At 48.6% G+C, this 23,768-nt stretch overlaps 2 protein-coding genes across 3 annotated transcripts in view; both read left to right on the top strand.

Annotated features, from left to right (window-relative positions):
* LOC144142389 (uncharacterized) overlaps positions 1 to 23,768 on the top strand; it is a 462,336-nt gene that overhangs the window by 266,411 nt on the left and 172,157 nt on the right. The window lies entirely within an intron of this gene.
* LOC144141452 (uncharacterized) lies at positions 228 to 15,315 on the top strand. 2 transcript variants are annotated; one of them, XM_077673006.1, is made up of 9 exons: positions 228 to 913; positions 1,601 to 1,710; positions 3,584 to 3,757; positions 6,071 to 6,192; positions 9,437 to 9,605; positions 9,862 to 9,984; positions 12,422 to 12,787; positions 13,840 to 13,935; positions 14,585 to 15,315. In XM_077673006.1, the coding sequence occupies exons 1-9, from the start codon at positions 864 to 866 to the stop codon at positions 14,884 to 14,886; spliced, it is 1,512 nt and encodes a 503-aa protein (XP_077529132.1). In that variant the 5' UTR covers positions 228 to 863; the 3' UTR covers positions 14,887 to 15,315. The 2 variants fall into 2 exon arrangements, with proteins under 2 accessions (XP_077529132.1, XP_077529133.1); XM_077673007.1 differs by having other exon boundaries at positions 229 to 913; positions 3,608 to 3,757; positions 14,585 to 15,313.

The following is a 23,768-nucleotide window of genomic DNA, read 5'->3' as shown; positions in this document are numbered from 1 at the left end:
CGACAAGGTGGTGATGGCGCAGCTTTACTGGGACATATCTCTCTGTCATCATATGACGCTGATGCGTTCATTGCGCACTGTTTGAGGGTAGAACACAATAAAGGTGGCCTTTCGTGCCTCTCGGGTTAAACCATGGTTAAACGCCTTCGTGTCAGAGCAGGGCGACGAACGAAGGCACCGTCAACGGAAATAAAAACAGCGCTAACAAAGGGGACAAGAAGAGACAGCACACGGCATTGTGCTCACTGCCTGATTCGACCGAAGCTGGACACGTACACCTTTTCTTCGTGCACCGTTCCGTCCACTCCGCAGTGCAGCCCCTCCCTTCCGTTCACACCAGAGATCAACGCAGGCGCCGACAGACGTGGCCTCTGCGTGCCGCTCCACGCCCTCAATACCAACACGATCGACCGATGACGCCCCCGCGCGGCTATTCTTGCATTACGTTTTTTTTTTCCTTTAAAACTTACTGGCACCGAAAGAACGCGACTGCTCTGGCGTTTATTATGAATCTTTTTCAGGTACGCACTTAGCGTTGCTGAGTGTCCGTCGCATGCAGTCCCCTTCCGCGCTTCATATCACAGTTCTTTCGAGACCGCGCACATAGTACGGCTTCGGGGAGCAGCCAACAAATAAGCCTAAAGTTTTCAAACATTTGTCTCTCCTCAATGGAGGAGAGAGCTGAGCGGTTTTTGTTCTGTTGCTGGTCTCTCTTAGTTCCTTTTTCGCCGCCCGACTGTGAAACGTGGGCGACTGCCCTCGCTCAAGGGTGCGGACGTGTTCGTCTGTAGGCTGTGCCTCGAACGGTGGCGTGCCGTAGCGGACGCACAGTCAGTGACAACGGAGTTGTGGTCCGGATAATCATGTCAGCCGTTACGCTGTCGCCATTCAAGGCTCCTGGCCTCATGGGCACGTAAGTATCCGAAGATCGCTCACTTCTTTGGCGATGTATGAAAGTTGGCAGGCGGAGTGTCCCAACCCTTCGGTACGCAAGGGCTGCACTCGGATTTGCATGCGAGAGTGCTTCGTGTGGTTCGCAGAATGCGAGTGAAAATAATGATCAGCGGTAGGGGACTTTGTGCGTTCTCCTTTTTCCTTTGCGGGCTTTAGGAATGCGGCAAGATTGCGGTTACTGATTTCATTTGTCTTCTGCGCGCAATCACTGCTCCCTTGCAGTTGTAAATTACGCGCCTGCGTTTGTCACTACATACATACGGAGTCTTCATGCTGCATTCATTCTGCCCCTGAGTTCTTTACCGTCACTTCACCAATTATTCTACACAGCGTATTGTTCTTGACTTGACGTACGCACAGTTTCCTACGCGCATGTTTATTCTTACGCACGTTAAGTTGCTTGCGTAAAGGAGGGTTGGGCGTGATCCCATCTGCGATTATGGCTGGTTAGCATAAAAACACTCACGCCTCATGGCCCTAGCCTAATGCCGAAAACACGTTTTTTTCTCAGATTTTTTTACTCTATACGTTTTCTTGCTGTACGGAAGACTTAGCATTGTTGTTCTTGAAGGGTCATGGTCTCATCGCGGAGTAACATTTATGCCGCAGCTGAGCGGTTCTCGCACCTTTTCTCTCTCCCCTGCAGGGGCACTTTCAATGTTTTGTGCTTCGTGTGTATCGTCCTTACAAACGCCAAGTCCACGGTCAGCTCGTCTGGAAAAGGCGGTGTCGTCACGTCACAGCGTTCAGCAAGATGTGAGTGAAGCGCAGTCAGTAGGTTGCTGTTATTTTGTGCTAATATATGCCACTCATCAAATACACAGTCTGGAATGCATGCAGTTACTGAGGTCAATTCTTGATCCTTTTAGAAGGACGGAATATTTTTGGAAGACCTAAATATTTCGGTGATTGCGCAGTCAGAATGCTGCTACTTAGAAGTTTCCAGTGGCTAAAAGATATGCCCAGAGGGTGCGAGAGCTGAGATAAAAATTAGGCGCCCACTTCGTCGTAAACTACAAAGAAATGAAAAAAAAAATGAATCGGCCTCCGCACAGGCGCAATGCGAATGTTTATGGTTGGCGTTTGTCGTCCGGTTTCAGCCTTCTGCTGAGAAAATTGTCATACGCTATATAATCTACAGTAGAATCTCGATAAACGGAAATCGCTTAAATAGAATTGCCGATTAAACGGAACTGTAGTCTGTGAGTTGGTTGGTTTTGTATTCAGATAATAAAAACAAATTCAGAATCGGAACTAAAAATTCCGCCTCACCGTGTAAACTGAACCGAAAATGGAACTTCTTCTCAAAGCCATGGCCAATAGCATCAGCTTTTTCCGCTTCCGGCTGTTAAGATTTTTTTTTAGCCTCGTTGGCCTCGTAAGCCTCGTGGCCTCGCCTCATTAGTAGTGAGCCATGTTAGCGCGACGAATGCAAAATCAGAGTTCTTGTTCTAGTCGTTCGGTCTCGATTCAAGTCGCCGAGGTTACTTAGCTCCTGCCGCCTCGTTCTTGCCATCGTGGTGCTATTCGAGCTTCATTACCGAGTTGCCGTCTTCTAACTTCGCTTGCTCGTAAGCACTCGCGAAGTCGAGGCCTGGGGCGTGCACACCATGCGCTTACGTTAGAAAAGAAAGGATATCATTCTTGACTTCGAAGCGCCTCTTTGATGCATCTTCACGCATTTTCTAGGGCAAAGTGACTAATTGTTGCCAAATAAACTTCGTGTGCCCAAACTGGTAGCTTTCTTGCTTTCTGAAAAACTATCAGCTACATTCACCTTCCAGTGCTGAGAGTTCCATGACATGAACTTAATAAGGGAGTGTAAACACATAACTTTCAGTAAACGGAACTCCTGTTAAATGGAACCAATTTTTTCGGTTCCTTGAAGTTCCGTTTACCGAGAGTCTACTGTATGCCAATGCAGCACTACAATTTTACTTCAGGATTAATTACGCCGTGTCGGCGCATACAAAAAACTAAAATAGCCAGACTGGCTCTCTTCTCTGCCCCGTCGAGTTTCCACAGTAGCTAACGCAGATTGATATATGTGCAACAGGCAAGAAAACTACGCGTACAGTCATGGACAAATGAGACGCGAACACGAAAGTATGAACCAGAAGACACAAATAGCGCGATCCCTTTCCGTGCACGTCAAAATGACGCGCGGCTTAGTTGCAAAAACAAAAGTTGGGGAATGTGGCTTTTCAAATGTGCCAAAAGCGCGCCATTATTGCACCTCACGAACAATGCTATTCAATCTTGCCTGTTCTGCTTCATATTGTAGTGTGTGCATTTCAATCTTCCATGACTGTACAACCGAAAGTTTCACAAAAAACAAAGAATACATAACAGAAATTGTACGTGCAAAGCGAATACAAGAGTTCACTTCTCCTATTTGCGTGATAGATATGCAATATATAGAGGCAGCGCTCACTTCTACGTTTTGGAGGTCTCGTAAGCTACTTTACCCTGCTCCACGAGGGGAGTTGTTTACAAATCAGTCTTGTTTTTTATTTGTTTGTGTAACGCGTCAATCAATGCGCCAACAAGTCATTTTTAAAAGCATTTGGTGTTATCTTGAACACAGCCCTAATTCTGCAGCAACTGAATAAAGAACTCGGTCATTCAGCCCCCGTATGCACACCCCGCGCAGGGGGCCTCTTCAACTGGGTCGAGTTCGCCAACGAGCCGTGCGTGTCCAGGCATGGCTTCAGCGGCGTCTGCCTCACCAGCTCAGAGTGCAGCCTGCACGGAGGCATCTCCAGGGGACGTTGCGCCAACGGATACGGGGTCTGCTGCCAAGGTACGGCGCGGTACAGCAGCAACACGTGTACAGAGGACAACGACGACAGCAGATGCGCAGCGTGTCGCTATCGACTGCGTTATATATTACGACGTAATGGCAGTGTATGTAGGTAATGATCGTAACAGAAATTGCCACACATTAGTGGTGGCACTATTGAAGAGTTGTGGAACGTCACAGTTCCAGCAAAGTGTATAGAGAAAAGGACGCAGTACTTCATTGCCCAAACCGAAACGTGCAGTTCTCTTATTTGTAAGCATGGATCAGCAAGGAGCATGTACCAGCAGAAATCTGAGCAGCCCACGCTGATATACAGGGTGGTGCAACGATCATTGCAACACCTTAAATATTTTTCCTGAGCGAACCGCCGCTCCGTTCGCGCTCAAACCTCACAAGAAGGTCGCATTTTGTGGTCTATTTTGTTTGACACCGGGAACTACGACGTTACTTACTTATTTGTTCTGAAAATAAATGAAAACGATTTTCGCCTACGGCAAAACAGCGGCCGATTTAGACGTGTGAGCCAGCGAAGCTGAACTTAGAACGACGGCGCCACCGGGGGTATACAGAGCGAAACGGACGGCGGGGATGCACGCTGTTTCCACCAGAGCTCTTTTTTTCGCAGGAAGGAGCCAAATGGGGTAGCAGAGAATCTGAAATTGTGAAAGCAGGATTTCTTATCGTGTGCTACCCCATTTGGATCCGGTAGGAAGGAGCTAAATGATGTAGCAGACGATCAGAAAATGTGAAAGAAGGGAGGAAACAAATATGGCGTTTATTGTCAACGATGAACCATGGGAATATTTTATTATGATTGGTTTCAGCTGCTATTAAACTATTTGTGATCATTGTGAACTAGGGACGAAAGAGATTTCTTGATCGTCTGCTACACATTTTAGCTCCTTCCTACCATGAATCCCAAACATACGTTTCACTCTGCATTCCCCAGGTGGCGCCGTCGTTCCAAGATCAGCTTGCGCTGGCTCGCACATCCAAATCGGCCGCCATTTTCCCATAGGCGAAAATCGTTCTTATTTATTTTTAGAAGAAACAGGTAAACACCATCGTTGTTCTTGGTGTCAAACAAAATAGAGCACAAAATGCGACCTTCGTGTGAATTTTGAGTGCGAACAGAGCGGCGGTTCGCTCAGGAAAAGTTTTTACGTCGCACCACACTGTATAATCTAACCGCGCTTGCATACCCGTCTTTGGCAGTCCCTCTTGTTAGCCGGGCAGTTCTTTTTACTTGTTTATGTTTTTGTAAGCGGGCCGTCAGAGGTATTATGCCGATTAGTTACCACATATGAGTTGTTACGTGTAGTTTTGGTGTGTGAAGGTGTTCCTCTCCTGGCCTATTTATGTTTTACGACTGTAAGCAAAAAAGAGTCCTCGGACACGGTGTGACCTTGACATACTCACCTAGGTGGATGTAATAGCACTCAACGAAGCGTAATACATAAAGCAGACGCATGTGGGCGTATATAACGTTCAGTAAAATATGCTGTTGGGCTAGTTGGTTCATTGCTTAAGGACAAACGAGCGCTACAAACGAGTACAGAAAAAGCGAAGAAGGACGAGACAGATGCGCATCTGTCTTGTCGTTCTTCGCCTTTTCTCTCCTCGTTTAGAGCGCTCGCTTTTACTTATGTAAAGAATATGACGCTGTTTCTAACACAGTGAAAAAACAATTGAAAGGCCGGTGTAGGCAACTTATAGCATACATGGGTCTGCTCTATCTACTCGTATATTTTAATATGAATTTTCGCGATAAAAGCATGGCTGTGAATAACCAGTCTACATTCGTACATCAACCAGATGGGCTCAAATTAGTACTCTTGTTATTCTTTATTGAGAAGGGATGACTCAAGTTCTATCAAGGCTGGGGAAGGCGATAGAGGGGGTGAGGGCGTCTTCTGTGTCCCCGTGGTATACTTGTTGCGAAAGTCCACAGGGACACGACAGCGTCCGTTGAAAGCGCATGGCCCAAAAGCCGCATCTCAAAAAGGCATAGTACATCTTTTCATATGTTGTGGGAAACATGTTTGAATCAGCCGCAGGCCGCACGCAACAAGGCATCGATTCGTTTGGCTAACGCAGGATGACGGAGAAATATTTGTGGACAGGCACCCAAGAGGGAATGAGTGTGCGCGAGAAAGGAGAGGGCCGACTAGAGTGCACTGCCGTTAAATGCAGAGATGGGGCGATGCCAAGGTGCCGGCAAGGTGGTGCCCTGCACGTCTACGCGATAATCTCACCCTTGTAACAGCGAAGCGGGAAGCGCCGCCATTTGAATTAAGTATACCTTCCTTGCAGTGATGAAAACGTGCGGCGAGACCATATCGAGCAACAACAGCTACTTCGTGGACCCTGTCACCATGGCGGGGTCATTGACTTCAGTTCCCAACGGTCTCCACTGCGCAGTCACTGTCAACAAGGTTGGCATGGTGTAGTACTTCTGAACCGACATAAAGATACGGCGCTAATAGAAAGATCGACCGCAGATATGCAATGCGATGAAAGATACGACTTATTTCCTTGGTAAAATAGGTTTCTTGTGTTGCATCACATCGAAATCTGTTGTTTTTGAAAGTTAGAAATTTTTGAGGTGTTATACGTAGCGTAATTTGTACTGAGTGTTCAAAATTAAGCTTTATGGGTTTCTTAATATCAGGCACTGGTACGCACACGAAGAACACTTGTGCCGATAAGTTATGTCTCCAGAAGGACACAAAGTGAGATAATAGTTATCGATGTCGCAGCGCAATTAACTAAACTTGAATAATTAACTTTTTATTGACTGCAGTGTGTGAATATGTTTGTGCTGAAAAGTTAGAGGAAATTGTGTTTCTACACAGTACCAGGTGGAAGGATTCTTCTGGCGTGTCCGTGCTGCGAGATATCCGAGAGAGAGAGAGAGAGAGAGAGAGAGAGAGAGAGAGAGAGAGAGAGAGAGAGAGAGAGAGAGAGAGAGAGAGAGAGAGAGAGAAAGAACATTTATTTGCCCAGTTTGTTTTGCAGAGCTAGCCTTCTACCCTGGACGTCAGCCAGGAGCCGTTGGGTCCTAGCAGCGTTTTCGGCTGACTGAATGGCCCACAGTTTATCCGCCGGGTCTGAGCTGAGCATCATGATCTCCCACTGCTCATCACGAATAATTATGCGGCCATGAGAGGCCACCTGAGGACATTCCCATAATATATGCGCAAGATCACCGCACCGTTTGCATCGTCTACATCTATTTGAAAGCTGTACGGGATAACAATGACCGTATAGGCGGTATTCAATGAAAAGTTTAGCGGGCGATTTCTCCGCCTGGCAACACTGAAAACCGCCATGTCGGTGGCCACCGTGCCAGCGCATGCGCTTTGCGCCCGCATCTCGAAGGAAAGAAAAAACACCAGCGCACGTCGTCTGCTGCGTTTCAGCCCGATTATCGTTAGTGGCGTCAACAGATATAATATTAATCGCACTCACATTAAGTGGTGGCGCTCAACCTACCCTCGAGCACTTCGAATCCACGGAGGATGAAACCGCGGCTGCGAACGGCGCGTATAAGCAGCATAAGTCCGACGCTGCATTTGGCTGCCGCCGCGGGTGTCGACGCAAGTGCACGCGCACCGCATCCACGACTTAATGGCTGGCAGGTGCCCTCTAATACGTGGTTGAGTACAAAACCCGAATAATGTCTTTGGAGAAATGGTTCACGCGTACACAGATTTAGCGCTGGCTTTCTCGTGCGCTAAATGGTTCACACCCAGCAAAACAATTCACGTCTGACGTTAGAGCGCGGCGGCTGGCAGTCTGCCCAAATGCGGCGGCTACTTCATACGCGTCTGGCGATAGGTAGATCGTACTGTGCTGCACTCAACAGCACTTGGCGTCGAGGTATTACTTTGCGTTCAGTTGGCAATAGTTTGGTAATGATGCAGTCCCTGCTGTCAAACGGACCACTGCGCTCACGTTCAAACCTTTGTGCCACAACCCACTCGCACTCGCTCGTAGGTGTGCGCGGAGAATGGGGTTGCTTGTGGGGTCGCACGGTGTGGGGTCGCACCGTGGGGTCGCACGGTTGCTTGCATGCATTCCACGCAATTGAATACGGGGTATATGGATACGAGCTCGTTTGGAGAAGCCGCCAAGTCACAGATTGCCTTTTACTGAGAGATCGATGAGCCGGGGGATAGCGGGCCCACTCAAGTGCGTAGTGAGTAGTCAGCTCACTGTAGGAGACAAGCCTGTCTGTACCCGCCCAGCGAAGTGATCAGCGAGCGTCTTAGGTTACAGCTGTCGATGCCAGCTCGGTCGGTAAAGCCTCGAGCCGCATCGTGCGCGCACTCGTTTCCGGCCAGGCCCGAGTGGGCCGGTGCCCATTCCAGGTATACCTTCCCGTTCGACTCGTCGAGAGAGCAGGATCTTAGGATTTGGGACTCCTCGGGTGAAATTCGCCCTCTCACAAAATTTAGAACAGCCGACTTGGAGCCGCATGCACTACGCATTTGATTTTTGGAGAAGCTGTCATCGCCAGGGCGGTGGCTGCCTCTTCGCCCTCCTCCGGCTCCGTCGTGTAGGCCGAGCCCGAGGCAAGGGAATTCCCCTGACGATTGACTATACTGCTGAGGCCATGGCATCGCGATTAATGTAATCGGCGGCGTCCATGTAGTATACACTACGTCCTCGGATCTCCAAATTTTAATTGTCGTTCGAATGAGTAAGCATACAAGAGAATTAGGATCGGCGCAATGCTCTTAATGTGACGCAGCTGCTGCGGCTGTTGCGCTCTCAGATCTTGCTTTCGCCAGCTGAAGGGGGAAGGGGGACAGTTACCATCGACTTGAAACCTCATTCTGAACGAAAAAAAAAACACACACACACGACGTTAGAAGAACACACGGACGTGTTTTCTTCTAACGTCGTGTTTTTTTTTTTTTTCGTTCGAACTGAAGTTTCAAGTCGATATGAACCAGCTCGCCCAATCCCAAGCAATTCTACAGTTATCATCTTTGCCAATGCCACCGCTCAGTTGTAATACTGACGCCGCACGCAGCAGCCTCGTCACATTAGGGAGGGGCTTTGCGTCGAATATGACTCTGTAATCATGCAAACGACATTAAAAAAATTGGGGTCGGATATCTCGGAGCACAGACACGCTAGAAGAAGTTTTCCAACTGATACTGTGTAGAAACATGATTTCCTCTAACTTTTCAGCACAAACATACCCACTTACTACAGTCAACGAGAAGTTAATTATTGAAGTTTAGTTAATTGGGCTGCGACAGCGACAATTATCATCTCACTCTGTGTCCCCCTTGCAACACGACTCATTTGCACAGGTGGTTTTCGCGTGCCTACCAGTGCCTGATTTTAAGGAAATCCTAAAGCGCATTTTAATTTGGAACACGCGGTATTTTGAGAATGTTACGTGTAGCTCAAGTTCCTTGGCCTCGAAAGCCGACGTTGCCGTTAAGTGCACCACAAAACAAAGCCACGCATCTCGCGATACCACGTTATAAATATAGTCATACTTCAAACGGGACTGTGAGACATAATGTGCGAGTTCTCGTCACCCTTTTTTCATTGCGACGAAGAGATATGTTCGCCTTAATGCAGTGATCCAGCGAGCACTGCTGGCTGGGCAAGTCTACAAGTGTCCCGTCTACAAAACGATACTTCGCTCAATTACAGGCCGGAGCGGGCGTGTGCCAGCTGCGGCTGAACTTGGAGCGCTTCGACGTGATCGGTCCCGACGTGTCCAGCGTGTCCGGCGTGTGCAGCCACGACGCCTTCTTCGTCAGTGGGCAGGACACCAACAGCGTGGTGCCGCTTATATGCGGCCTCAACCACGGGCAGCACGGTGAGTGCTGCCTGTCTTCTGCACCGGGGTGCACAGAAGGTGACGTGGCACTGACTTTTTATAACTCTCTCCAGCTGTTACCAGGCTCAATTTATTTCGATATTTCCAACTTTCGCACGCTGCAATAAACGTCTACGAGGAACGACCCAATATCTAATCGCGTGAGCATCTTCCAAACGGTGCTTTCCACAGTCGACCAGTCAAAACTGGCGGGACGAAAGGGAAGTTTCGAGGCGTTCTCGTGTCTTGCGCGCAGTGTACGCGAGTGTGGCTGACTCGGATGGCCCTGTGCGCCTCTCGATGGTCTTGGCTCGCAACGAGACGCTCCGCAGCTGGAAGATCAGGGTCATCCAGATCCCCTGCGGAAGTCAGAGGCTGGGTGAGCACTCTTCTGTTGTCGGCTGTGTATTTGTACACTACGTGGTCAGTTTCACGGCGATCGCAGTTATACGGTGGGGCGATGCATTACCGAGCCCGACCGGGCCCAGGTTCCACCGCTCTTGTGGCTCACGCAGCTGCAGCTCCGGTGTACTTAACAAAATCTGTTCGCTACATCAAAAATTTCCAACGTCATCATGTGTATCGACGTGTATTCTAAGCGCCCACCAAACCATATGTAATTACGCCCAATAGTTTTAAAAGCGAAGCAAGAAAACGATTTTTCGCGTGTGAAATTCGGCTTGTTCTTCTAAAGACAAATCAGCTTAAATACACTGGTTAGCGATATCAGAAACTTGAATCTTTCTGCGCTCCAATGATACATTAGCCATGTCTGTGGTGCAAACCGAAGCGCAACAGAGGCTACACAAACATCGTCCAGAACTGGCAGCGCAAGCCGAGGGAGTGCGACCGTTAAACGGGTGACTTACTCAAGCGGGGATCGCCACCACAGAAAAAAAAAAAAAAAAAATGCCGTGGTGCGCAGTTGAGCAGAGACCAGCGCAAAACTGGGGATTACTGCAAGGCCAGCGTATACGTATGTACGGATGGCCTCACACCGCGTTCGTTCGCAATCAGAAGGGTCACGTGATGCGCGTAGTACGGTTTCTGTATCGTACGTTGGTGCCGCGGGTAGATTAAGCTTGTTCTTTCAGGAGTACCTAAAGCGACACCAAGCGACATAATTCGGTGCCAAAGCTATGTGAAGCGACACTAGTTGGGAATTCAAAGAAACACGAAGCCATGGGTCCGACGCGGCTACGGCTCTTTACTAGCTATGCGGTAGGGAACAGTGTCAAGCACGAAGGAAATACGTTTACTTCCTAACCTTGCCTCCATATGTTGGTGTTTGAAGTGCGAGGTATGAGTAAAACGCAAAATAATAACGTGAAAAAAATATGACCCTGTACACTCCCCACACATGGGTAACCAGCGAAGCTGTAACGTGCGTCTGGTGTTAACCCCTGGGTTACTCCTTATGCTTCATTAAAGTTTTTGTGTAATACATTGCATGTTTGTGGTTTCAAAGACGATAGTCTTTCTTGGGCTACTTAAACGGAGAAATTTTGGTCTGTCTGTCTGTGACTCGATTCAGCCACGCGGCCAAAGTGAAACAGAATTTGAAATAGTCTTATATACCGGTGTACAGCCAGATATAAACGTCTAAGTCCGCTGTCAATGTTCATATACTTGTCAACATTGTTGAGAAAGAAGAAAACATTGCGCAAACGTAAAGCATAAAAGTAATACTTAAGTAATACTTGCAGCGTTCTCTTATTAAAAAATTCATGGATGCTTGGTTCTTACTGTAGCAAATAAAATACTACATCAGCTGCAGAAAACCGTCGCCTGTTGTTGCCGCGCTCCTGGCGGCATTTAAAAAAATCATACGGCAACAGCAACGAAAGGTTCCACTAGATAGGTTCCACGTTCAGTTTGGAACGCACGCGGAGAAGCGCAACGCGGTTCTATATACGTTGAAGTAAGGTGCCTCGATGCACGCGCGTCTCCGCCGTTCGGCAGCGCTGGCATCAGGGCAACCGACTTGGAGCAGTGGAACGCGGTAAATTGACTTGAGCAAACTTCTAGCGTGTTATCCTGGGAGGAACGAGACGGGACAGGGACAGCATGACAGGTGAGCGGGAAAGAGAAGGCAGGCATTCACTTGCCAGGGGCGCCAGTCGACTATCGTCTTTCGTCGACATTTGCAACGAAAGGAGCAGATACGCGGCCATTCAATTCTTTCCGTTTCATTCGTTCTTGCCTCGTCGCTGATGGTAGCTCCTCGGAAGCACGCATGAGGCGTGCCCTACCCGTTTCGAAGTAACGTGTGGCCGGTGTTTGCTATTACCACGTTGATGCTGCTCCGCTTGCATCGCCACCGCCCCTGCCCGCCATTGCCGCTTGATCGATCTTTGCTTGACGCAGCAGCTTGCTGCGCGCGCGCTCTGCTTCAAAAGAGGTAAACTCAGCCACGCACTCTGCGCTCCTAAACCAGGGCCGTTTTCCCGTACCACCGTGGCCCGTCCGTACGCACAAGTTCCCGCTTACAATAAGATGGCGACCATCGACTGCAGGAAGTCGAAGTGGGCCAGGGCAGATAGGTCGGTTGCCCGACAAACTGACGGAATAGCCAACTTAAGCGGGCGCTTGGTTTCGGGAAAACGACTTATTTCCAATAGGCAGCGCTTAAGACGCAGTTGGGAACTTATTCGATCCCCGGCTTATCGCGTGGAGCAAGTGGATTTTCTTTCTCGCATGCGTATCGGTTTGCGCAGGAGGAGTTATCTGAGTGGGCAGAACCGCCAGATTTGCCTCTCGAGTTAAAAAAAAATATACACCTTCTGAAATACACGGCCCGAATTTTTGCATTGAAGCCCCGCCCGGCTGCCTACAGTACCACGAAGATCCGACCGGCCGTGTGTCCAGCTTCAACTACGCCAGTGGGGCGCCCTTCGGAGGGGGCAGCACTGGTCGCCTGGAGACGGGTTACCCCAACTTCCAGAGTTACTCCATCTGCTTCCGGTTGGCGGCCGGAAGCTGCTCCCTGCGCCTGGCCAAGGACGGGCCATTCGGCGTGAACGCCCCGCCGGCCCAGGATGGCGGCGACGGTGGTGGAAGGCGGAAGCCGGTAGCCAACCGCTGCGAGGACTTCCGCTTCCGGTCGCCTCTACAAGCCGACTTCCTGATGCTGGGAGTGCAGCCCTTCTGCGGCGACGACTTCCCCGACCATCTGGAGACTGGTAATTCTGTATCCAGTTCAATTACGCGCTCTGAAAACGAATGAACTTCATTCGGAAGGGGATCGCCTGTTACCTAAAGCGGAAAAAAAGAGGGCAGGGAAGTGTGGCATGGAGGTAGCTACATGTGAAGGGCAACAGGAGATCTCGCAAAGTCCCATAAGCTAACGAGGGTGTCGTGAGCACAATTCATTGCCCGTGGATCCATCCTCTCTTCATGCGTAAGAAAGACTGGGGCAATATCTGGGTGAATTGTTCGTTCTAGCCTTTCGACGTCAAATAGTAGGTGTTTGTTATCCGGTCGTCGGCTACCGTAGAAGAAACTGCGTGTGGTTGTTCTGTTGATTATCTTGGTTAAGTTACTCACCGCGGGAGCGGCTCCGTTTACGCATGTTCTTCACTTCTGGAGAACGGCCTCTGTCAGCGCCGTGCCATTCCCTGAAGTCCTGAGCAGCTGGGAGGTTAGGGAGGTTGCTGCTGTTGCGTGGTATATTCCAGAGTGTCCCTTTGTGTCGTTGGGCTCCATCGCATTTCATGCACTCTCGTGGGTCGGTGTCAATGTGTGAGGAGATGAGCGGGATAAGACTTTCTGGGTAAGCCAGCTCGTCCTCGAAGCCACAAGCTGCCCGAGTCTATCGGTGTAGTCAGTTCGCGTCAGTGTGAAGCGTATTTCTCTCGAGCCTGATAGGCGCACCGGTGTATGTATACAACCAGGATTACGACAACTTTACCAAGCAGTGCCCATAAATGCTTGGCAGTCGGCTAGTTGGTTTAAACATCTCGAAGCGCGCAGGTGCGCTGTGTGACCGAAAAACGTACGACGGACGGGAAGTTGCGCTTCACCTCGGCGTTCACGCTCTCACAACTGAGTAAACAAATTAATGGGAAAAGTTTCAAAGTGGCTCTACTCTCAACGAAGCCATGGGGTTTGCATGCATCTTTGTCGTGTTTCTGCTCTAACTAATTAAGCTGCGACGGGCTGCTAGAAACCGGTTTGACGGCGGCAGTTTTTATTTCCATGGCGTTAAACTGTTATGCATTTCCTTTTGTTAAAGTTGACACGGGAGCCGTGGTGATCACTTTTGTTGCCAACGGAACACACCGGCCAGAGCATGCCGGTTTCAGACTGCGCTACCAGATGGTGCCATGCGGTAAGTTGCTACTAGCCTTGCCCAGTAAATCAGAAGGAACGTTAGTTGACACGGGATGAAAATGTCTTATTTTTCTTGACTTACTCTTCCAGTATTTCTGGCGCGCTAAAGCTCGACTTTGGGCTACTGCATCAGAAGACAACGACAAGCGCTGTCGAGTAATTAGGAAAATTTTATAGGAGTTGACAATGTATAAAATGAATTCTCCAACGTCATCTTACGAAATTGCAAGATGGAAAAGAGCCAGAGATGGGAGAAAGAGCAAAAAAAAACGGCGACGAATTAAAGAGAACAAAGTTAATATCTAGAAAACACGTACATTTTTTTCTTTTTAGCTGCCAAGATACTCTGTCTCCCGCTGAAATACTGCCACCGAAGGCGAACTCACGCGTGATGTCAATGGCTGGAGCCTCGTATATTCCACGGGATCGGGCGTCTCGATATCGCTTCTTGATTCGGGTTTCTTTTTATCCTCTCACCGTCGTAAGATCACATTGCTGCCTTCTTTCATCTGTTGTCAATAATACTTCAATTTTGTTCCTTGGGGCTTGCGGTTGTCTCGCACTTCGTACAACTTATTCGCGCAGTTCTTGAAGCGACACTTCTGATGCTGTAACTCATTATATTTGATCTTGTCGACTCGTTTCAGCTCGTTACCGCCAGGGGATCGACAGTGATTCGCCAACGGAAAGCCCTCAAAGCAGCACGACTTCTAGAGCTCTCACTCCAGGAGGCGGCTACGATTTGCCGCCTCCGAGCATCGCGGGTCCGGCTGCTCTGAGCAGTCATGCCTCGCAGCAGGGACCGCAAGCTTACCCCGAGCCCGGTTACCTCACCAACCTGGAGGATCCTCTGGGAACGCGAAATCAGATCATTCTCTATCGCAAGGGCGCATACAAGGACCTTCTCATGAAATTGGCAAAGAATTTTGGCCACCTAAAGCCAAAGTAAACGTTAACAAAACCGGAGAATTTTACCTATCGCCCGAGAAAGAATGGAAACTATTGACATGCATTCCCCCTCTCCTGACTTGTATTAGTGATATTGATAGTATACATGGACAGTATTCGTTCCTGCAAGTTCATATCGATGTCCTAATGCAGTCATCAGCGTATTTACGTGTTCTACTGTCCTCCTGATGCATGACCAACCGAAAACACGAAGAACGTCATTGCTAACCTTGCCATGGCAATAAAATCAGCGGTAAACAAAATAGAAACATTTTTTGTTTACCATGTCTTTTTTCCAACGCATGGAGCATCTGAAAAACCTCTTGGAGCATACTACAAACGAGCACGGCTGGTCTTTTGATAAGGTGGCCACGAAATAGCCAACACAAACATTTACGCCTCACGTACCATAGACAGCTTCCTCAAGAGGTTTTTTCCTCTCCTTCCCAGCATCCTCTTTGTGCGCACGTCTTCGAGTGAACTCAGCGCTATAATTTTCGTTATCAGTGGGAACAAAAGCATTCGATATTCGCCTTAAAGGGACCCTTGAACAATTGTTAAAACTTTTTTTTTGAAATCCTAACTGCTTGCAGAACCTCAGTACTCAGTCGAAAATTACTGATATATGCCCTACAGATAACTTCGAAACTTGCTCAAATAATGTTTCTCTTTCCCGGTCCTGGCCTTCCTCGACCGCTGGAATTACGTCATTGTAGTGGTTATTGACCGACTTTTCGCCCGTTTCAGTAATGAACACGTTCGATAGCCACTTTAAAAAGAAAGCAGCGTAAGCAAAGCAGAAACGAACGGTGTTTATTTCTGGTGCGACGAGCAAACCATGGAATGCCGCTCCGTGCTGGCGATAACTATAGCTTTCGCAGTGCTTCCAGACGCGAAGAAAAAAATGAAAGCGTTTATGAGGAGTGTTCCAGAGTCCCTTTAAAAAAAACCCAAACAGAGACCGGAGAAACCGATGCCGCGAGCTAATCAGAGAGAAACCACAGCCGCGGGCGTTCTCTGTTCACGATAATTGGTTGTATATTTAGCGTAACCTCCATGGCCTGGCTGCTGCGTTTTAGCATAACAGTCAAAATCTTTATTCGCTTAGAGGCGCGGAAACAGTTATATTTGCAAGGTTGGTCGGCCTTGCGGGCGCGCGCGTGTCAAATTTGTGGGAACAAAAGAGAGTTCACGCGGAGTCAGGTTTGGATAGCGAAAAAAGCATTTAATTGGTAGGCATTAAACAGAAGCAGAGCAGACAATAATTCTAACCTTAACCGCAATGACCTGCACCGCAATATTGAGATCTACGTTTGAGGAGAGGTCAAGAAAGCATGACCACTTCTGCCTTTAATACACCTTTTCTTACCCAGATCTTCGTGCAACTATGTACAGTCGTTTTGAAACCACAGTGATGCTTCCCGCCGAACATGGCAATTAATTAGGCTCTTGGCCGAAATGGCTGCTTATAACTTTGTGTTGAAATCGCAGTGGCTGGCCCCCTCTTCTCGAACGTCCCTTGATGTGCTCGAAGTACGTCGACGCTGGTTGCTAAGGCCTTAGCGCAGCAGTTCCTCCGAGCACTTGTCCGCCCTGATGCTTTCGTTAGTCTGGACGAGCACCACAGTGTAGGTGATGACGGCTCCGACGACCTGCGTAACAAGGAAGTCTCACTGGTTATTGCTCACGCGAAAGGCGCATCAACGTCCACGTACGCGGGTTGAACCTGAACTTACCGAAGCCAGCTTCTTTAGAGGGACAGACCACCGATGTTCGGGGAGTGCATACCCTCCACCTCGTACGAAAGACAGCGGTATATATACGGGGGTAACCGCGGGAAATTTCTCAGTAAACATTAATTCTGCACTAAAATTTCTGAAGCCTGAAAGGTGGCGCCACGCGGTGTCTAAACGTGACACTATATATCTTCCACGTCCAATCAATCCTGGCGATTTCATCGTGATTCAAAAACCGCATGAAGGAATAGTAAAGGTTGCACTTTATTTTACTTTTAGCCGCGTGGGACCAATTCCTAAATGCTCTTTCAATCTCACGTGCAGCTAAAAGTGTGTTGCCGCACAGCTCAATGCCAAGGTTGACAACATTCCTTTTTGGCGGGACACGTACGGCTGGTAGATGTAAAAATTCCGACTTCAAAAGTTCTAGGGCGCTATCACCAAAACGTTACCGGGTATAGTGTTCCAATTGATGCCCTTTCACTAGAGATTAAGAAAATATACTCGACAAAAAGGACCCGTTACTGAGCAAAATAAGAGAAACAGCTGCGATCAAAATGATAAGAGAATGAGTGAATCTCTCTGTTGTGCGAAGACGTACACTATAAGAAAAAAACTCAGGCAGATGATCCCTGCTAGTGAAAACGTGCGTAGCATTTGTAGTTAAACCGTCTTTATCCCACTTTCTTCTGAAGCTGCTCTTTCCTTCTTGGCTGCAGGGCTCGAACTGGGTGCGCGGCAAGAAGACTTTACGGACATCTAATCATACAATCTCTGTCCCAAAGGGACACGGAAGTGAATTTGCCGAACTTCTGTTTTTGTTGGCATTGCATAGACTGGCTCAAATAGACACACTTTTCTTCTTTTATCCAATCGATAAAGCCGTATTCAAAGTATAAAGCCTGGAAGAAGAAATATCACCACGTGAAATTTTCGGCGGCGCCTCAACGACTAACAGCAATGACGCGCATACGACATTCGATGGTGATTGGACGGTGTCCAAAATTAGAATTCAAACCAGCTTCGGTTTCGTTTTTGTGAAAAATCATGCTTGGCATCTGATTTTATTGTTGGCTGGGCATAATCGAGATCCCAGTAATCCGCATTCCGTGCGTCTGCCGTATTTTTGGCCGTAAATCCCGTTAGATAAACATTCCACAACGGCTTGCAATCTTATCCATTCCTAGGCGAGGCATACGCAGTGGATGAGCGTCGTCTGCGTCACCGGAGACCCTCAACCCTCAACCTTTGGAGCTTCGCGCCCGCCTTTGGAGCTTGCCAGGCTCGTGCCTGTATCGTAAGAGGCGTGTTCGCACAAGACCAAGCGTCGGCTGTTTCGACACTGTGCCCGCAAGCAGTCGGTGCTTATGGCAACACCACGCCAACGAGAGCTCGATGCGCGTAAGTGTCAGTCTGCATGTGTTGTGAGCACACGCTCGTGATTCAATGAAGGTTGCAGCTCATCCCAAAAATCTCCCCAAAACTCACAAATCAACTTAAAAAAACACTTACGGGGATACGAACTTACGATTTGCAAAAAAATCCCAAGTACAGACTGAACTCGCCACAACCATCAAACCACCACGCCGGAACGCACGCCGATCAGCGAACGCCCGCGCAGCTTCCCTGCCGTGGTTTGAACCGTGGCGACACCGACCGGAGCGGGCGGAAACTATAATGGCAAACTGTTCGCATGGCGACGCAGTGAAACATCCCCCTCGGGAGGGGCACGATCAAATGCAGAGCATTTCCGGGGGCGCACGACGTTAAGTAGTTTGCGTTACGTTAATGTTGTTGCACTTGTGGCAACTGCTGACGAGAGAGCGCTCGTCAGCAGTAATTTGAATGAGTCAAGGATATAAGGCGCGTTCGTAGCCTCCCATTCTGTGTCGGCTTTGTGGCGCAGTGGGTAGAGCACCATGTACATTGCGTTCCGCCCGCAGGGCCGAGGGATCGAAACCAGGCGCCGGATAGTATTTTTTTTATATAGTGTAGGGGGAGGGGTGTGGACTACGACTACGGACGACTACGGACGTCAACGCGGGTGACATCGTGAGTTACTGAAATGCTCTGCATTTAAAATCGATTGTCTGCTTAGTTCATTCGAAAGATAGCCGCGTCACAATAACAGCCGCTCCAGTTTAGAACTTCAAACAAGAAGATCGGCTCGGTAATAAGAAAAGCAGACGAAAGAGTGGCGAATCACCATGCAAAATCTTCCGTGGCCCAACAGAAATGCATCCAGCTGCGAAACAATACGAGGTGACAAAAGTGGAACGGGAAGATACTCAACTCTATTGTATCGGTCAGCCGGGCAGTAAGCTGGATTCGGTATATGCTAAAGAGTAACAATGACTTCCCCATTTTCAGAAACGGATACATTCAGAACCACTGGGTTACTTACGACGACGATAAGGCGGAGGTCGATAAGGAACATTCCGCAGCCAGTCAAGCAGACCCGTGTGTCACTGGCCGTTTGTATCAGTATATGCAACTGAAAACAGAGAAAAGAGATTTCAGGTTTGTTGTACCCACTTTTTAAGCGTATGACGAAGACGATCGTAGCTTCAATCGGCATTTATCAATTTAATGCTCAATTTATCAATTCAATTCATGCGTTGTGTACGTACCCTATGAACAGATTCATCAGAAAGGGCCTCCATATCCGATGTCTGGATGACGCTATGAATTCGTGATGCCTTGAAGCAAAAAAAAAATGCGGCAATAAAGTTAGCATGATCCGTAAGCTCATGTGACGGTAATTTAAAACCGTATATCGTAAACCTTTCGATACGATTACTGCTGTTGTAGGTCTGCACTATCTGCGCAAATAAATGCATGTTCCAAATATCACTATGTATAACGAAACAGCACGTTCTACTTTAATGGGTGGCCCCACCTTGCCCCCCCCCCCCTCTCCTACACATCCCTTTTCTATTTAAGAAGTACCGCAAGCTCTTTTCTAGCACTTGGGAATTTTGACGCGTTTCGAAATCGGTACAGAAAAAGATAACACCTTTAGACAGAAGCTGCATTTTTTTTAGATTTCGGCGCGTGTTAAATATCCCCAGGTGGTAAAACTATCCGGAGCACTCCACTACGGCGCGCCTCATCGCCTGCGTTGCGTCGGCGCGTTAAACCCTATAATAAATCAATCAGTCAATAAGGAAGCTGCATTTTCGGTTCCTACAGGTAACCTTCAGAAGATCATAAAATAACGGCCTTTTGATTGTCGCCCCGGCGACACTACCGCACGAGAAACTGTAACGTAAATGCCACTATAGCTTATCCTTTTGAGGGAAATAACTTTTGAAGCATTAAGTAACATGTTTCGAACACTCACACATGTGGACGATTGTAACGTCGTTTCAAAAAAACCAGTTATTGCGTTTAATGTCGAAAACTATAATTTATCAGCCCTGAACAGGAGTGACATATTTCTGGGATGATTAATATTTTCTTCAGATGTCGGGGTAATGATGAATAAACTTTCTGAGTCGAGGTGCTGTTATGAGGACACCCGCCCTGTAATTAAGTAAATTTAAAGTATTTTAAGAAATATGGCAGGTTTTGAAACGACCCCGCATTGAAATCAATTCCGAAACTTCCCTCTAGTTATTTCCCGCAAAGTCTCTTCGACATTTGTTTAGGAAAGTTTCAATTCAAAGTCACTCTGCTATTGCCTGAAACACCTTATTGCACTTCACAACGTCCAAAAGCAAAGACAGCGCTAGTATTGCGAAGTTAGTGCGTCGATTCTTTTAAGGCAAATTCATCTGAGAATGACAGGCTTGTGGCCGCCTGAAACGCAGTGCGTCTACACAAATGCCGGCACATCCCGCTCACCTCTCCGCTCATGCGGCCGGAGGCCTCCGTCGAAAGGACGATTCCGGCGGCCATGATGGCCACGTGCGACAACCTCAGCACGATGTCGGCCGTGGAGGTGTCCGAGATGACCACGGTGTAGAGCGTAGCGCACAGGAAGAACACGCTTCCGGCGTAGCACCACAGCCCCTGGATTCCGACGAAGACATCCACCTTGTTTATGAGCTTCTGCAGCTCGACCAGATTCGCGCGCGCTTCCTCGGTGGCTGCCCTAACCCTTTCGTCGGTTACTGTCCACGATGACTGTGAAGAACGCAGCCCGTCCTCCAGAGAGTCCGACAGAGCCGAGAAGTACTCGGCGAGTGTGCTTGAAAAGTAGGCAATCTGCCAGAAGGCCATGTTGTACCAGGCCGCGATGATGACGCAGCTCGCAAAGTGGGACGGCAGGAACAGCCACTTGACGGGCTCGCTCAACCCTGCCTGCGAGAACACCTCGCTCACTCCGTTGATGCCCACGCCCACGAACAACTTGAGGGCGTCTACGACGCAGTAGGCGAGGCACCAAAGGCTGACCTTCCGAAGACGTCGACGAACGCGTCGGGGGTCCACGCGTAGTCGCCGTTCGACCTCCGCCGCCCCACGCGCGATGTCCGCGAGCTGGGCCCTCCTGAGCGCCATGTTGAGGAAGCTGAGCAGCGCCTGGCTGTAGACCACCACGTAGAGGCCGGATCGGGTGACGCTGTTGAGTCGGTTGACGGGCCCGTTGTGCCACAGCCGCAGCATCACGAAACTCAGCGCGGGAAGACAGGTCAGTAGGAGGCAGACAACGGAGAAAGCGACGTGGCACAGAAATTTGAAGGTCGAACGCCGATTGTCAGCGCTTTTTGGGGTGCGTACGCTGCCCACAAAAGGACAGCCCAATGTCTCGCAGACGAAAAGCATCACTCGGAGGCCGGAATAGAAGGCCGACGCTGTGATGTCCATTGTATACGCTATAAACGTCCTTCTTCCCTGACAGGTGGAGCGTTTGAAATGTGACACTGGGCTCAACGCGCCGAAATAACAGCCGTTTAGCTTACACTGCCAGGAGTCTGGAGAATTAAAATTACTTCTGATTACAAGAAATGGTCGTTAAGATTCTCTAAAAAGAACCTATCCTTTCTCAACGATAAGTTCCCAACAGGACAGGCTTGTACAAGCGGCAACACTCTAAGGACAGGACGGTTTTACCCAAGGTCTAGCTAAGACTTAGGTAATATTGCAGGGTCACGCTGCAGTGGCATTAACAAGTTTTCGGAGCAACAGGTGAGCCTAAAGAAATACGGTTGATTTCAAAGTGCAAATGACGGGAGAGTAGTGTGGATAGGTCTACTAAACACTGCACTAAGCCCTAAAGCAACACTTCTTGCAGAGCACACCTCCTCTTGGGCGACGCGAGTAAACCTACCACTGGCCATATATCGAAATATTTATGCCCGTTAGGCACTAGTTGTACATGTTGTATGCCCTTAATTAAAATTGAAGGCGAACCGCGCATTCATGTCTCTCGGGTGAATTGAATACGCGGAGTGCGCCGATACGGACAGGCCATTGGATTAATAAACTATGGTTTTCTGCGTGCGCCCATTGTGAGCGCGCGATGAGTGACACTTCCGCTCGTCCATTAAAGAGAGCCGCACTTAGTCAATCGACGTTACCGTCAATTAGACAGAGCTGAGCAGCAGAGCAGATACGCGGCGCATTTCTAAATCATGCAGGTGTACAGGCTGGCTGCTTTTGCTCTTGTTCCTAGCGCGGACTTCAATTATCCTTTATTTTTGCTGTCCTTACGCCACACGTCGATGCGTGCTGGTGACGTTGCAGGGAACTAAAGCTGCCACTGATTGCATTCATAATTAAAGCGCTAGCGAGGCGTAAACAAAAGATTGCTCCGATTGAACTTTACTGATTATACTTTATGCGTACATTCCTCCCCAGAGCAGTATTCTTTACACTTTAGTGTAGCTTCTAGAGGAATAAACATTGTGCGCAACAAGCGTACGTTCATTTTTTTCTGAAGAAACTTTTTTTTTCTGAAAAAAAATTAACAAGAGATGCGATTGAGCCAAAATTTGAAGAAGCGTCAGCGCTGGCCATTTCAACCGAAAAGAGGAGACCAGAAAAATTTTATATGCGAAAACATGACATGGAATTTGTTATATGCAAATAAATAAGTGAAAATTCATCACGAAAATGTCGACTTTTCCGCTACCTTTAGCTGTAGCGTTCGTATTCGTGCATATTGGATCTCCTGAAACTTTGTCTCCACTAATCAATGTAGCTTCTCTCATCAAAGATGCACCACAGCCGTCATTGTCTTGCTTCTGTCGCATAATCAATGCCACGTCCCCTCCACACGAGCCCCTGTTGTAGCGATCTGAGCATAGAAGACAGTCGGTTATAACTACGCGTACAGCGAGAACGAATATGCTATTGAACCCCTCACAACATTCACTACTTTCGTCGTAATTCTTCCATTTCAGTCATCGAGCACAAAGCAAAACACCCAGAAAAGAAGAATGCATGCACGATGACCAAACACCAGGCACGCTATCCGCGGAATCGGGCGGGCCAAAATCAATGCGGCCTCGCTGTGTTCTGACGGCCGTAGATGCCCGCGCAGCGAGAATGAAAGGCGTGAATTGGCGATGATCAATTTGCGCCGCCCACAAAACAGGGCTTCGAACGGATCCGATCGAAGAAATACCGTTTCCGACTGTTTTCGTCCCCGGCGTTTCAGGGTGAGAGACGTAGTATAGGGCCAGTTATGGTGTTGGCGAAGGTAAGGCTCAGCTGGATGGCAGCGTGTCATAGCCTCGGTCACTCGCCGAAAAATTGCCTCTCCAAGCCTCCACCAAGAGAGAAAAGGAAGGTAGCCGTAATACCCTACATCCATAGTGTGAGCCACAAGCTCAAGAAAATAGGGCGGTCGGGTGTAGACCTTGTTTTCTCTGCTCCCCACAAATTGAGCAGCCTTTGTCGCAAAGTAAACAGCGATTGCCCAGCGGTCAACAGGTGCACGAAGAAACATGCAAAGCCCTCCGTTCAGTGCAGGCAAGAAGTTATCTATGAGATACCATTGTCATGAGGTCGTACGTGGGTCAAACGGGGCGCTGCCTAAATGATCGGCTTCGAAAGCACGCGTGCGATGTAAAAAATGCAAAAAAAAAGCAAAATATGCAACAGGGAGCACGCTCGCTGCTCACCTTGTGAACTGCTCAGGTTGCTCGCCTTCGTTTGAGCAGTGCCACGTGGTGGCCAGGTGTCAGGACAGACTACGGCG

The sequence above is a fragment of the Haemaphysalis longicornis genome, unplaced genomic scaffold (genome assembly GCF_048455015.1).
Source record: "Haemaphysalis longicornis isolate Haplotype H1 unplaced genomic scaffold, Haemaphysalis longicornis Haplotype H1 scaffold_6, whole genome shotgun sequence".
Classification (NCBI taxonomy): Eukaryota; Metazoa; Arthropoda; class Arachnida; order Ixodida; family Ixodidae; genus Haemaphysalis; species Haemaphysalis longicornis.
This window is presented reverse-complemented; position numbering and strand designations above follow the sequence as displayed.

What these genes read in the sequence shown, in the direction of transcription:
- LOC144141452 (XM_077673006.1), top strand. Translation starts at nt 864, where the DNA reads ATGTCAGCCGTTACGCTGTCGCCATTCAAGGCTCCTGGCCTCATGGGC. An exon ending in CCTCAACCACGGGCAGCACG is followed by an intron (nt 9,606 to 9,861) that starts GTGAGTGCTGCC and finishes TCTTGCGCGCAG; the next exon opens with TGTACGCGAGTGTGGCTGAC. An exon ending in CTGCGGAAGTCAGAGGCTGG is followed by an intron (nt 9,985 to 12,421) that starts GTGAGCACTCTT and finishes TTTGCATTGAAG; the next exon opens with CCCCGCCCGGCTGCCTACAG.